This window comes from Lipomyces tetrasporus, assembly GCF_029532465.1.
Source record: "Lipomyces tetrasporus strain NRRL Y-64009 chromosome Unknown POJ06scaffold_4, whole genome shotgun sequence".
Lineage (NCBI taxonomy): Eukaryota > Fungi > Ascomycota > Lipomycetes > Lipomycetales > Lipomycetaceae > Lipomyces > Lipomyces tetrasporus.
In genome coordinates this window covers 1,822,522-1,837,005 of record NW_026611599.1, presented here as the reverse complement: position 1 = coordinate 1,837,005, position 14,484 = coordinate 1,822,522, and the positions used below count along the sequence as shown (strand labels likewise).

Genomic DNA, 14,484 nt, shown 5'->3' with positions numbered 1-14,484 from the left:
AAAATTACGGGTGCATCAAAATGAAGCACTCGGTAGCGAAGAAAGTGACCAGGTACCTCAATGTGTAGCACTCGGTCCTGGATTTGTTTCCATAGGGAATTCCTGCGATCTTCAATGGGAGTAGGATAAGTCAAAAGCCACCAGAATCTAGTTTTCATTGTAGGCTATTGTTGATATTCCTCTTTCTGGCGTAACCGGTGCGCAACAGTCCTTTCAAGTGCTTTTTTAGTGTCGGTGGAACTTACTATGTACTTTTTGTGAGTCAATATCCTGCCCTGTTCTTCGTATTTGGCATATCCGAGAGGCTGCAATAATGATACCATGTCAAAGGTTGTATACAGCAGTCGATTCGATGGTAGACAGGCCACCATGAAATACGGCAATATCAGCCTCTGATTGTTCTTCCGCATCTCTCCTGGGATTGTCGGTCCAAAATAGTATTAGAGTGCCCTAACCTCGGAATTGTCACATTATCGCGCCGGAAGGGTTATCCAGGACATGTGAGGGTATGTATTCCAGTTGCCATTTCGATTCCAGCCTTTGTTTCCGCATAAACCCACAAAGCGCAGAAATTGTGGCCATGGAGATGGAATGGATGCCTCCCTCGTCTTTGTTGATGATTAATTCCACCACACTGCTATGTGGAATTTGGGCGACCAGCTGATATATGCGAGAGTTGTGGACACTCTAGGCGATTTTGTACGAGGACCGGAATATCGCTAGGCTGCAGATCCTTCATTCAGTGTTGCACGAGCTTAGGTTCATTAAGCTGATTGGATCGTCAGTTATTAGCTTACGATACGTGAAATCTCAACGTTGATCATGGACAGAACGCAGGGATGATCCACTCAGCGAGTTTCAAGTGTGCCCATTTGTGGTCCTAGCGGGGGCAATCAAGGTTTGAAGATCGCTTAAAGTCAACTACTGATGTATGAATTGCAGGAAATCTCTTGTGCCCCAGAAATCTAGATCTAACATTATGAGTTTAGCGTTGACATGCTCAAGACGGGCCTTTTAGCAAGCGGCATACGTCTACATTACACCGGAGCGGCGAAAGTTTACTTACAGATTATTGCCGCCAATTGCAAACAAATTTCGAAGGAGTTTCGTACTGATACGACATTGTATTAGACCATTTTCACTGTTTACGAAGCAATTCACGATTAGGTGATAACACAGATCTCCAACTGAACTTTCTGAAAACCCTACGCTGCCTTTCCTTCTGAGCCTAACAGTTTAATATTTCGCTCTGCCTCCGCCATCCATGCCTCGATACTCTTTTCCTGCAATTGCGTCATTTCTAATTTTCCAATGCTCTTCTCGAGAAATTCAAGGTAAACTACATGCAAATTTTTGTTGAGGTTGACCTTTCTTACCCCGATCTCGATTGTCTTCTTCATAAGGTGATCGATGATAGGGTATGCTCCATGTAACACCAGTATGGACGATGGACTTAGCTTCTTGATCTTCTCCAATCTATCCAATTCCCAGTACTTCTCAGGTCCACCAGGTGGGTAAGGACCATGCACGTTACCAATAGACGGTGCTAGAAAATGTACGCCAGTTCTCTCAAGAAACTCTGCAGCCAATTCGGGTTCGGTATACAAGCTCTCCATGTCGACAGTTGGGACACCATCCTCACCACCCACGATACGTCCCATTTCTGCCTCAATAGTAATGCCACGCTCCTTTGCAAGGTCAACGATATGACGCACAAATTTGATGTTCTCTTCTGGATCATGACTCGAGGCGTCGACCATGATGGAGTCAAACGGCAATTCAAGGGCCTTGTAAACGTCGGGTTCGAGGGTGCAATGGTCCAAATGCAGAGAAATTGGTACACTTGCGGCATGGCATGCTTCAGCTGCAAACTTAATGAATTCCGGGCCATGGAAGTGCATGGACCAAGGAAAGATCTCAATAATAGCGGGAGACTTCATTCTCTCAGCAGCTTTGATGGATCCGAGGATGCCGTCGGTGTTGTAGCTAGTAAATCAAATGTTAGCATTCAATGAAGAAAGGGAGTCATCAAGTTAGAGACTCACCAGTTAAATGCAGCCACCGCATAGCCTCCCTTCTCGGCGGCATCAAGAATCTGAAAGGTACGGTTATTGTAGGGATAATCTGACATAGCGGAATGTTTGAATTGTAGCAATAATAGTTAACTTGACGCTGGAAGGCAGAGACAATCGACAACTAGATATTTAAGGCGGTAATAATCAAGTCCAAGAGAAGTGATGCGTTCGTTTCACCAAGGCTGGGGTCGTGGTTAGGGCGTGGAACTGTTCCTTACCCCCACTTCTTCCCAAGATATCGCTTACCCCCGCGTTTGTTTGGGGTAATGAGCCAAATGCGGTCATTGATGATGGGGGTCCTGGCGCCAAGTAACCCCTGACAAGCGTGTCTTGCCTTCGCCTTGACAGCTCTCGTACCCGTTAGATCCAGAGCATAATCTTAGACATCCGCCATTTCCTTATGTTGACTTTATGCAAATCACTATAGAGCTCTAGTGTGGCTGCACGCTGCTCAATTTACCATTTACCAATCAGGGACGCAGCTATGTACGAATTTCTCAGGTTGGGCATTTGCATCCCGAGTACAAGATGCGGCAAAAAACTATGCGGGCTCTTTAGGCCTTTGACCAATGGTATCAGTGATTCAAAATCCCCAGCACTTTTATCCCCAGGCAGGACCTCTATCCAGCAGTTCCCCACATCTTCGAGTCACACGATTACCCCCGCATGAAAAGCAACAAGATTTCGGCTGAGGCAATAGACGAGAGCGTTTGCACACACCAGTCAAATGTACACACTGTTTCGCGAAAATATAAATGCACGTAGTCGAAGTCTGATGGAATGTCGTATAGTTTCTAACAAATCTCGAGTGAATCCAAAATGTCCATCGCCACCAAGACTCGAATGCTCGATTTCTATCGTAAGCGCGCAACAGGCGCGTTCCGTGGCACGAAACTCTTGCTTCTTACCACTCTCTTGAGCAGTCTTGGCATGTCATTCTAATCCAATACAGCGCCGTATCACGCTAATGTCAAACAGGGTTCTCGCTTATTGGCTATGATAACGGATTGATGGGCGGATTCATTGATGGGATCCAGTTCAACCGTGTTTTCAATCATCCACGGGCCGATATTAAGTCGACCATTGTTGCAATCTACGAGGTTGGCGGTTTCATCGGTGCCATCTTCATTTCATTTGCAGGAGAGACGTTCGGTCGTCGTCAGTCGATCGCGCTCGGTGCCATCATTATGATAATTGGCGCTGTCATCCAAGCATCTGCCTATGAGCTTGCGCAGATGTTCGTGGGTCGTATTATTTCTGGTATAGGAATTGGAGTTATAAATTCCACCGTACCGATCTTGCAAGCGGAAGTGAGTCCAAAGGCTACTCGTGGTCTCTTTGTGGGTATGTACTGCACGACGTTAAACTTTGGTATCGTCACCGCATACTGGCTCGATTATGGTCTCTCTTTCTATGACTCTGAGTTTGCATGGCGGTTTCCTACCGCTTTCCAACTTGTCTTCTTGTTCCTTATTCTCATCCTCACGAGCATTGTGCCTGAATCCCCTCGATGGCTTGCCGCTCACGATATGGAGGATGAAGCTCGTAGGGTCATCGGAAACCTTACCGACAAAGACGACACGGACCCTGCTGTCACTGACCAGTTTAATGACATTAAGGAGACTATCATCATGGAAAAGGCCGAAGAATCTGGCTCGTGGAAGGACTTCTACCGGAAGGATGGTCTTCAATCGAGTAGGCGTCTCTGGACTGCCTGTGGTATTCAGATGTTCCAGCAGCTCGGCGGTATCAACGCACTCATTTACTACGCTACGACTTTGTTCGAGCAGTCCATCGGTTTTGATAGCAAAAAAGCTGGCATGATGTCCGGCCTTCTTCAGACGTGGCTGTTCGTTGCTTCGTTTATTCCATGGTATCTGATCGATCGTATCGGACGGAAGCCGCTTATATTGGGCGGTATCACGGTGCAATGTGCGGTTATGATTGTTCAGACAGCACTTATATATCAGGTCGAGAATAAGACATCAATCCAACATTTGGCTGCTATTGGGGCTGCTGCGATGCTGTTTATCTTCGAGGGCGCGTTCACCATCGGCATGCAATCGACTGTCTGGGTATATCCGACTGAAGTGCTTCCTCTCGGACTCCGTTCGAAAGGATCGGCAATTTCCACCGCGGCAAATTGGATTTGCAATTTTTTAATCGTGGAGATCACTCCACCTGCGATTCAAAATATTGGCTGGAGAACATACATTATTTTCGCCATATTCAATGCCTCCTTCGTACCAATCGTGTTTTTCTATTTCAAAGAGACCAGAGGCCTTTCACTGGAAGAGGTCGACCTTCTATTTGCCAGCGAGGAGGCTCTTCAGAGACATGATATGGCGGTTCAACAAGTTACCGCGGAGAAGACTACGGAGCGCTTTCTGGAACATAAACTACCAGAGGCTGCTGTATAAAAAGGTGATAAAATATATGTCAGGCTGATTTGTCGGTTTCGATTTTCCACCTCTGTTGTCGAGCAGTTTAGGTTCTTTGTCATTATGACATTCAGTAATCTATCCTACCCATACTATTCCATGAACTGGTCCGATGTGAGATGTAGGCCGACCATGCAGTAATATCTCGCTTCTCAAGAGAGTCTCACCCAAAGATACACTTTAGAGATCAATCAATGTCTGTCCAGTGAGGCGATTGGCGCGTTTTCTAAACGGGAGTTCCAGCCGCATTTGGCCAGACCGCACATGCCGACTTGTATGACCCAGCAGCAGTGATACAGTTTACTGGACGTAAACTAAAGCGGAGCATCGGCGGAAAGCTGCAGCATGAATATATAATGCACTACAACACCGCTAGTTCTCTCAAACACTACCTTAACAATATTTGATATACTGTACATAATAGAGCTCACGGTTAGGTGACTGTGTACTGAACAATGTAGGCGGTCGCGCCTACTGTTAACCTTTGCTCCTTGTCCAAGCAAAGGAGCCACTCTGCAAGTGAAAACTCCTACTCGCGGCAATCGGGTGTTGCATTGAGACAGAGTTACCAGTGCTTGGTAGGGCTGGCAAAAATATAGGTTAGACTTATTCAGCATATCTAGGGATGAATAACAACCATATTCCGTCGCACTCCAGCTTGCATTGTCAGACTACCCGGAGAATTTCCATTGGTTGTGCTAGCACTGAGGCGTCATGGAGGTAGGTTATGACAGTCTTCCTCAATTTTCCCCGAAATTGCACTGCATCTTGGCAAAGCACTTGCGGCGAATGTTGCCTTGGTAGTTGAATAGACATCATGTACAATGTGGATCTCAACGCAATAATGATTACTTTAGCGGTCCGTGGTCACTGTGTGGGTCCGTTTTATAAATTAATAGGGTATCTATCAGTACTTTGTTGATCATCTCACCAACCCTACTTGAATGAAGAACCCTGCCAATGGCTAGATGAATATTGAACAGCTCTCCATCAGGCAAATCGATGGTACGACCCTGAGGTCCTTTGCCAAAAACTACGTCTTCCCCATCCTGACAACGCCAGGTCCTGCCGCAAAGGCGTTCTGGGACAAATTTGCATAGCTTGTACTGCACACCATTTTCATTCAAGCATTCAACCCCAATACAAAATTCATTAAACATCCTGTGAGTTGTGTTATCTGTGCAGAATAAATTACAGGGGCTGTTTATGTCCCTACCCCTGAGCTTAGTCTTTACATCAGTACCAGCAAATACAGACAACAACGGTTGTATCCTCGAGTTTTTGTACGCCATGACTGGCATGATATGGGCAGATTCAAGGAGATCAATATTTTCGCGCTCAGTCTCCCTTATCTCGTCTGGTGCAGATTTGTCAATTGCTTTCCCAAGCGGGGAAGTTATACCGTCCCCATCAAGTATCTAGTCATCCTGACTGTCAGTTGAGCATCCATGGACAAAATGCAGCAAACTCACCGATGCTTAACAATAACAACCGAGTTTCTGGATGACGATGAGCTGTGAGTTGATGATGAAGGGCTGGCAATGACTGGCATGGTCATGTCACGTCTAATTGGAAAGACCAAATCCTCTAATATCTTAGTCGCCCATTCCATTAATATCGTCATCAGCTCATCTGATTGAGAGAATCGCACAGCTGCACTGTGCCATGTAACACCTTCCGCTAGAGTAATGTGCTCCTGACGAGCTCGTGACATTGACAAGCGACGGCACACCATAAGCGACTAAGATCGTAGTATGGATACTCGACTGCGAATAATATCCTGCCACAAATCATCTGCAATTGAACTGGGGCAGAGACCGTCATTCAGAAGGTTAAGGTAAACCGCCTAGCATCATATTGGTGATTCGCGACATGAATGAGAAAGCGCTCACCATCAGGCAAAGACATGCAAATATTCAAAATCGTCAATAACGTTTTGCGACCAATAACAAATTGTTGCAGCTATTGCCAGGGTGTAAAAAGCTAATAACTAACCTGCAAGCTACTGAAGCAGGTGACGATCTCTGTCGGAATGTCACGGCGAAACCTTTACGTGCGGTTAGGGTTTATCGCTGGATTAGGGAACTTTTCACGAAGGTAGATGCCCAATGGACCAGAGCGGTCGGCAACAGTAATCACCATTGCCGCTACTGTATCTAGAAGCATTTACCGATGAAACAGCATGACCGGATTGACAAGAAAATGTGGCCAGGATCTTAAGTCCATCAGAATGGGACTGAATAGATGTGACTCGAGCCGCTCGAGTCAGTCGAGCCACCGATGTGGAAATCTGACCACCACGTGACGTACAGCTATTTTAAGAGTCCCCAAACAAACTTCCCTAGACAATTGCTGACAAATATGATGCGTGTTACCGGTGTTCTCGATAGATATGACCTAGAAAGTCGCGCAGACTGAACAGTGCCAGGAGATAACAGATAACGACTCCGCAAACTAATATTCCCTAACCCACAGTGCGGCTGCTCTCAGTGTGACGTATTATCACGTACGCGATTCGCTCGATTGAGAATCCTTACCTCTCTGCAAACCCAGTCACGCAAAAACTAAACTTTGATACCCGATCTGGTGGAAATTTGATGCTCCTTCTCGGATCGATATTTCCCTGTATCGCAATTGACGTGGGCCGCGGAAGTCAATGAGCGATCCCATAGGTACCGACCATCTAGGTAGCAGATGTGACTAGAATCGGGTCAACATGGATGGAGATAGTGTCTTGTATGTGTCGGGACTAATTATGCTGGTGAACCGATTAACAGACTGGTTTTAGCGTGCTACGTCTGTATCGCGACCGTCCGTCTGGATCAAAGAGACTACGCGGCAGCTCGCTTTTATATTCCACAATCTTACTCAGCAGCATTGGTATGTCGTGATCTAATGGCTCTTGAGTACTACTGATGGAAGATACAGGGTTCTCTCTCGTTGGATACGATAATGGATTGATGGGTGGTTTTATCAACGGTGATCCATTCAATCGCACGTTCCAGTATCCTGATGCGTCGCTTCTTAGCACAGTCGTCGCCATTTTCGAAGTGGGTGGGTTTGCTGGTGCATTTGGAATATCATTTGTCGGCGATCGTCTTGGACGACGACAATCTATTGCTCTTGGCGCTATTTTCATGATAATCGGTGCAATACTACAGGCTTCAGCTTATCAGCTAGCACAGATGTTCGTGGGAAGAATTATCTCCGGAATCGGAATCGGTGTCATAAATTCTATGGTGCCAATACTGCAAGCCGAGGTCAGTCCAAAGGCCACACGAGGATTATACGTTGCGATGTACTGCAGTACATTGAACTTCGGGATTGTCACGGCGTACTGGCTTGATTTCGGATTATCATATGTAGACTCTGAGCTGGCATGGAGATTTCCTACCGCCTTTCAAATTGTGTATTTACTTGCGCTTCTATGGCTGACAGTTGTCGTGCCCGAGTCGCCCAGGTGGCTGACTGCTCACGACCTGCACGACGATGCTGTCGAAGTTCTGGCCGCCTTGACAGATCGAGAAGCTGACGATCTGGATGTGGTCCAGGAGTACAATGATATCCTGGAAACAGTCATTATGGAATCTGCGGAAGGTTCCGGATCATGGTCCGACTTCTACAAATCAGATGGATTACAATCAAGTCGACGATTATGGACTGCGGTTGCGATTCAAGCATTCCAGCAACTGGGCGGTATCAACGCGATCATCTACTATTCCACCACACTTTTCCAACAATCTATTGGATTTTCGCCCAAAATGGCGGGATTGATGTCCGGGTTTTTGCAGACATGGATGTTCATAGCATCGTTCATTCCTTGGTTTCTAATCGACAAGATTGGACGCAAACCTCTCATTTTGGGAGGCATACTTGTCCAGGGCGCTGTTATGACCGTGCAGACGGCGCTGATCTATCAGGTCCAGCATCGCACTAACATTCAGCATTCTGCGGCGATTGGCGCTGCAGCCATGCTCTTCGTGTTTGAGAGCGCGTTTACGATTGGCATGCAGTCGACCGGATGGGTTTACCCGTCAGAAATCTTGCCGCTGCGCCTACGTGCTAAAGGGTCAGCCATCTCGACGGCAGCGAACTGGATCTCCAATTTTATGGTAGTCGAAATTACACCGCCAGCAATTGAAAACATTGGGTATCAGACGTACATAATCTTTACCGTCTTCAACGTCTGCGCTGTACCCATCGTGTGGTTCTGGTTCAAGGAAACGAAAGGTCTGTCGCTTGAAGACGTAGACTTGCTGTTCGCAGATGAGCAGGCGCTAGAGATGCACCGGGTCGTTGTGGAGCATGTGCTGAGCGACGAGGGAGAACAACATAAGGATGATGATGTGGAGTATTTTGAGCAGGCGAGCAGTAGTAGCGGGGCCATATTTTAATTACTCTCCAGACACACGCATACATAGAATAGGTTGGTATTTCTACAGTACTGTGACCAGTGTCCAGTGTCTTGTATCCGTTCTCAGGTTTCGATCGTCAGGATTCGAACAAGCATTGATTTCTGTATTTCAGCCTAATTGAATAACCAAAAGAGAGTCCACTGAAACTTAAACCATATTTAGGGCTGTTGACGATATTCGAATAGACGAATATTATTCGACCGATTATCGGCGTCGGATACGATATCGGCCAATCCCCCGGCGTCGAATACGAATATCGAATATTATTCGAAGCATTCTTCGACCATCGAATCGAATATTCGACATATCGTGCCGATATTCGATATTCGACAAAGTATTACATAATCAACCGTAGAGAAATGAATACAGTGAGATTTCAAGCTCGAGAAGCCCTAATCCTGACCCTAACCCTAAACTAGCCTGTAATAGGAAATGCTCTAACTTATTTAATTAATATCACGTGATTTGGACCGATATTCGATCGAATACGAATATTCGAGCCGATATTATTCGACCTAAACCTTATTTGTCGAATGCGAATATCGAATATTATTCGAATGCCTTTCAAGAGTCGAATATCGAATACGAATATCGGGAAAAACCGCCGATATTCGTATTCGCAACAGCCCTAACCATATTCATATCTCGGTCCCACGACATGCGAAATAGCTACAGCCGGAGCAAAAGTGAAAGGGTTGAGAGTGGGGTGCGCTGGGGTCGCTGGGCTGCCCCCACACTTTGTGCGCTCAGTCCGATTCCGAATTTTTGTATGCGGCTAGAGGATGACGTCATCGTCACAGCGCCGTGTTCGGTCGCTGGAATGCGGCCTATTTTGTAACATTCAGGACATACTAACAGAATGACAGCATGAATAACAGTCGCACGCGTGTTCTTGCCGGCCTGCTCAGGGCCGGTGAGGTCCGGTGCTTTATTCCGCACTCGCACTCCACCACCTGCAATCGGTTTTGCTGCTAACTGACTTAGCTCTCATCCATCATGCCCACTACAACACTTCCGTCAAACGTCCAGACCGTCGACCTCGAGCGCAGCGCCGTCCTCACAAGCTTCCCCGACAGGGGAGCCGAGTCGCCCGCATGGTCGTCCGTTGCATCAAAGCAAGTCACATCGCATATCTGTCTTGTCACCAAAGACGACTGCGCGCTGCAGCCATTCGTCGTCTACCAGTCTGGGTTCCTCGATGTCCTCGGTCCGTCGCCGGTCCTGCGTGTCGTTGCTGAGGAGAAGCAGTTCCCGTTCGCGCACGAAGCAGGAATCTGGATTCCAAAGACTCGCGAGGTGTTTTTCACGTCGAATCAGTTTTATCCCGAAGACGGGGCGCCGAAGAAGATCGCGATTTCAAAGATCTCAGTGCCAAAGACTCCGGATGGGGAGTACAAATGGGAAGCTATCTCGCCGACTCCGGACATCCTGACTGGCAACGGTGGTGTGAACTACGGCGAAGGCGCATTGTTTTGTTCGCAAGGACAGGGAAACATCCCTGGTGCCTTGATTTATATGGATGTGCGGCCGCCGTATTCTACAAAAGTTTTGCTCAATCACTTTCATGGGCGTCCATTCAATGCTCCGAACGACGTTGTCGTGCTTCCGCTAGACGGGTCAATCTGGTTCACGGATCCAAACTACGGCATCATTCAGGGCCTGCGTGCGAAAGAGAAGCTGCCTAATCAGGTATATGCTTACGACCCAAAAAAGGGTTCGCTGCGAGCGGTTGCTGACGGATTCTCCCGACCCAACGGAATTTCGTTCTCGCAAGACAATAAAGTCTGCTACATCACCGACACCAATGCATATGACGGCCTCGGAGGAGTTATCGATCATGCGGCGGCAACAATATACGCGTACGATGTCGTGAAGAGTTCTGGATCCGCAAAGCCCGATCGTCCTTACGTGCTTGTCAATCGCCGCGTGTTTGCGTACGCGGACTGCGGGGCTCCTGATGGTATTAAAGTCGACATGGACGGGAACGTATACTGTGGATGCTTAGATGGCGTCGAAGTGTGGGACAGCGATGGTGTCTTGATTGGAAAGATCTTGGTCCCGGGCGGTGTTGCTAACTTTTGCTTCACTGACCCTGGCGTCCTTTTGCTGTTCAATGAGAACAGGATTTACGAGGCGAGGATTAAAGCGGTAGGTAGTTTAGTACGAGAGTGAAGTCATCAGTAATTTGAAACGGTAATGATATGGAATAGTCTGAACTGGGAAATACATGCCCCCTGATACTACAAAATGACACAACAGAAACTCCAGAAACTGCCAATAACCCCACGAAGAAGACCAATACATTTATCTACGCTGAAACCACGCGTTTTGCCATTAACAGACCGATGTCTACATCGATGGCTTTGAACCGCGGGTTGCGACCCAAGCACTGTCCGCGGCCGTAAAGCCAAGCAACAAGTGCATCACCATCAATCGCGACTTTGTCCGGCCCTTCCTTGTTATCTTCAAACCGAGCCACACGAGTGGCGATGCCGGCGGGTGACACGTAGCCTGGATAGAGCGAGTCGTCGTCTACTCGACCGCGCCATGTCTGTAGGTGAATCCTATCCCTTGAGCGTAATAGAGTGTGCAAGCTCGCAAGCGTGACTGTGTTGTTGACGCCTTCGGGAAAGACGCGTTTAATCGCCTCCTTATCGCGTGATTCGATTGTGTATCTCGCGATCGTGAAACACATGCGGTATATGGCCTCTATCAGCTTGTCCAAGAAAGTCGGACCGGGGCGGTCAGCGACGGAACAGGACAACGCGTCTCGCATCACATTTGCGGGCGTGACTCTACTAGTTTGAACCAGGCTGGGTGAAGAAGTCGATGTATCCGGGTCACTGCTGTCGGAAGCGGACTCAATACGTGCAAAGGGAAAACTCGTAATGGCAGCCCGCGTCATATCTAGTATCTTGCTAGATGCGTCGGCGAGCGTGTGCACAAACATGGCGTCTTCTTGTTGAACGGCAACCTGAACTCCGTGTTCGTATACTTCAAGGAACACTGACTGCATGCGTTCAACTGTCGACTCTAGCATGTCCACGCGTGATTGGAGGTCCATTATAGTGCGGTCCTTCTTTTGCCGATATGTCCTCTGTGCATCTCGAATTTGCGCCCGTCGCCGCTACAGTCGTCAGCTTAGATATCTCACAGTGCCAGTCAAAGATAGCGTACATCTGTCTGTTCATGCCGGGCAATTAAGCGCGGTCGACCACGTTTCCGTTTCTGCGATGGCTCGGTAGTCTCGTCCATGTACTCCATCGTTCCTGACTGCTCAGTAGATGAACTCAACGGCGTGGGCACATCGCCCATCCTGCCCGACCCCTGACCCTTGGGATCATTAACATAAGCATTGGGTGGCTCCATATCCATTTCATCACGGCTCTTGGTACCCGCAGTGCCCACATCGAAGAAACTGCGGGTGCTGAGCTGCTTGTACAGGGCATCTTGCACTTCCGCCTCGCCACTTTTGCTGCTGTTGTTCAACATCCAATCCGGCGAGAAAGTCGACAGCAACGTGTCAATGCCCGGTTCCGAATTCGGGGATAACCCGAGATCAATATGAATGCCATCCTGCGAAAAAATATCGGGCGTCCTGGCGTTGTGCTGCACGACCGTTCGTAGCTTGGAAGATAATGTCGACATGAGGGACGCCGAGAAACTATTTTCGAGTTCTGCGAATTTAATGGGAGTAGCATAGTAGTTGTCTGCCGATGGGGAGGATGGTCCGTTAAGCATTTGGGACGACGGGTCCTCCCTGTGGAAGAGACTGCCAGTCGCCTTGTGCGGGGCCATGGCGAGCTCAATTGTCTCTAGCTCAGGGCGGATCATTCTGATTAACTCTAGACCGGAGGTGCAATCCGCGACTACCTTTCCCAGTTACCCCGAATTATAGTCAGTGCAACTCAACTGGCAAGTATGAGGCTTGCTGTGTATAGAAACCGGTAACTGGTCACCAAGGCCGGCCAAAGCGGCAGATATATTGTACTTGTGGGTAGTGGCGTACCTGCAAAATACTTGGGCCCCTGTCAGGCATAAGCAACCTCGGCGACTTGTGGCGATACGTTTGTCAGCAAGGTCGACTTGGTCGGGCGTTGAACCTATAATTTTACCCATAAAAGACACGCGTAGGAGTCTGGCGACTCGCGAGATTCACTTACACGATGGAATGCAATTACACAGCGGTTGGCCCGTCACAACGTCACACACCTTTAATCAACGCTTACGCAGTTACACATTATCCGCAACATATCTGCTCGGGTTAGGGCACATAGTGTTAGCATCTGTGCAGCATGAATTAGGATGGAAACGCCGTCCTCGCGTGCGGCTGACTTAAGTACAATGCGATTATTGAGGCTCTACCCGCAGAGGGATTCCACTTACTTGACTGGCTCTCCCCAGCTTCACGATTCAAGCCACAATGACATTACAAAAATCAGCATCAGAACGTGTAGATTTAAAGCGCACTGGCGAATTGTGTGGCAACTTTGTTGAGACTCCTAGCTCGGCCAATGTCGAAGGCGTTGGGAAGGTGACTCGAATGATGAAAAATCAGTTATCGTGCTACGTTACGACACATGAGCCGCCAGGACACGTATTCTCAAGGCCAGTCATCCCGACCCCAATATGATCATATATTCCTACATTTGAACGCACAAGCTAGGAAAATGTGCGAAGCAACCAGAGAGCATGTAGACATCCGCACTGTCATTTAGCTAGCGAGGCAGCTTGTATGATAGCACAAGAGCGAAGAGCGACGAACCAAATGTGGACTTGTCCCATCGCACTATTGCCCCTGTGACGTCATGTCTCCGGTCATAATTGGCCGCCAACAGCGCAGTTAGAGAGATCCCGTCATCGTGGTCCACAAAGAATCCAACACAATGACGTCATAGACCGAGTTTGTCCACTGTCCGTATCTTCATCATTGGAAGTATTCTATGGCCTCCGACAATGGCGAAGTAGGGTGGGAAATTGTAACTGTGCTGGCAGTGCACTGGATTAGTGGAACATAAAGTGAGATTCGGTGAGAGGATAGTAATGGAATATTTATTGCTGTTTGCGATTTACGATCACTGGGTTGCCTATAATTATGCGAAAGGGGCCGACGTACGTTTCCCTGTCGTGCTCCTATTCAAACTGTAAATAGATGACCTGATTATATTGAAAAAAGTTTTTAATTCGAGTAGTAGATCGTCTAAATGATTAGCTATCCTTGAATATAGTATCGCTTTCCTCGCGAGTGGTTCTTTAGGTTGTTATCCTCCCTGCTTTTCTTAATTGCAGCCTGTCCATATATGGTGAGCATTCTGAACTAACCCCCACATTGGAGAGACGCGCCATGCGTGTATAATTATTGACACAGAATAGTACCAGATAACCCCGGGAAGAACACGCTCATTCGCGCGGCGCGTAAATTCTGCTGGATCAACAGTATTAGAAGTTGATTGGGCCTACGATCTGGATGACTGGATCTAGAAGCCGATGTCATACGGGCGACGCAGGCTTACCTTGTACATCCTGTCAACATGATTCTCCAGAGTATATACC

At 47.8% G+C, this 14,484-nt stretch overlaps 5 protein-coding genes across 5 annotated transcripts; 3 read left to right on the top strand and 2 right to left on the bottom strand.

The window, feature by feature from the left end:
- Positions 1 to 807: 807 nt before the first annotated feature.
- POJ06DRAFT_99002 (ketose-bisphosphate aldolase) lies at positions 808 to 2,261 on the bottom strand. Its single transcript, XM_056191877.1, has 2 exons — positions 2,046 to 2,261; positions 808 to 1,986 (listed from the first exon to the last, which is right to left on the bottom strand). Exons 1-2 carry the CDS (start codon positions 2,129 to 2,131, stop codon positions 1,206 to 1,208), a joined length of 867 nt encoding a protein of 288 aa, XP_056045027.1. The 5' UTR covers positions 2,132 to 2,261; the 3' UTR covers positions 808 to 1,205.
- Positions 2,262 to 2,905: 644 nt separating this feature from the next.
- POJ06DRAFT_251877 (general substrate transporter) lies at positions 2,906 to 4,732 on the top strand. The gene is made up of 2 exons (XM_056187459.1): positions 2,906 to 3,003; positions 3,054 to 4,732. The coding sequence occupies exons 1-2, from the start codon at positions 2,919 to 2,921 to the stop codon at positions 4,493 to 4,495; spliced, it is 1,527 nt and encodes a 508-aa protein (XP_056045026.1). The 5' UTR covers positions 2,906 to 2,918; the 3' UTR covers positions 4,496 to 4,732.
- Positions 4,733 to 7,056: 2,324 nt separating this feature from the next.
- POJ06DRAFT_300876 (general substrate transporter) lies at positions 7,057 to 9,045 on the top strand. Its single transcript, XM_056190724.1, has 3 exons — positions 7,057 to 7,252; positions 7,305 to 7,396; positions 7,445 to 9,045. The coding sequence occupies exons 1-3, from the start codon at positions 7,233 to 7,235 to the stop codon at positions 8,908 to 8,910; spliced, it is 1,578 nt and encodes a 525-aa protein (XP_056045025.1). The 5' UTR covers positions 7,057 to 7,232; the 3' UTR covers positions 8,911 to 9,045.
- Positions 9,046 to 9,730: 685 nt separating this feature from the next.
- On the top strand, positions 9,731 to 11,160 carry POJ06DRAFT_251870 (uncharacterized protein). Its single transcript, XM_056187458.1, has one exon. The coding sequence runs from the start codon at positions 9,928 to 9,930 to the stop codon at positions 11,101 to 11,103; it is 1,176 nt and encodes a 391-aa protein (XP_056045024.1). The 5' UTR covers positions 9,731 to 9,927; the 3' UTR covers positions 11,104 to 11,160.
- An 11-nt stretch (positions 11,161 to 11,171) lies between these two features.
- On the bottom strand, positions 11,172 to 13,113 carry POJ06DRAFT_98970 (uncharacterized protein). The gene is made up of 2 exons (XM_056191876.1): positions 12,109 to 13,113; positions 11,172 to 12,058 (listed from the first exon to the last, which is right to left on the bottom strand). The coding sequence occupies exons 1-2, from the start codon at positions 12,763 to 12,765 to the stop codon at positions 11,240 to 11,242; spliced, it is 1,476 nt and encodes a 491-aa protein (XP_056045023.1). The 5' UTR covers positions 12,766 to 13,113; the 3' UTR covers positions 11,172 to 11,239.
- Positions 13,114 to 14,484: the final 1,371 nt, after the last annotated feature.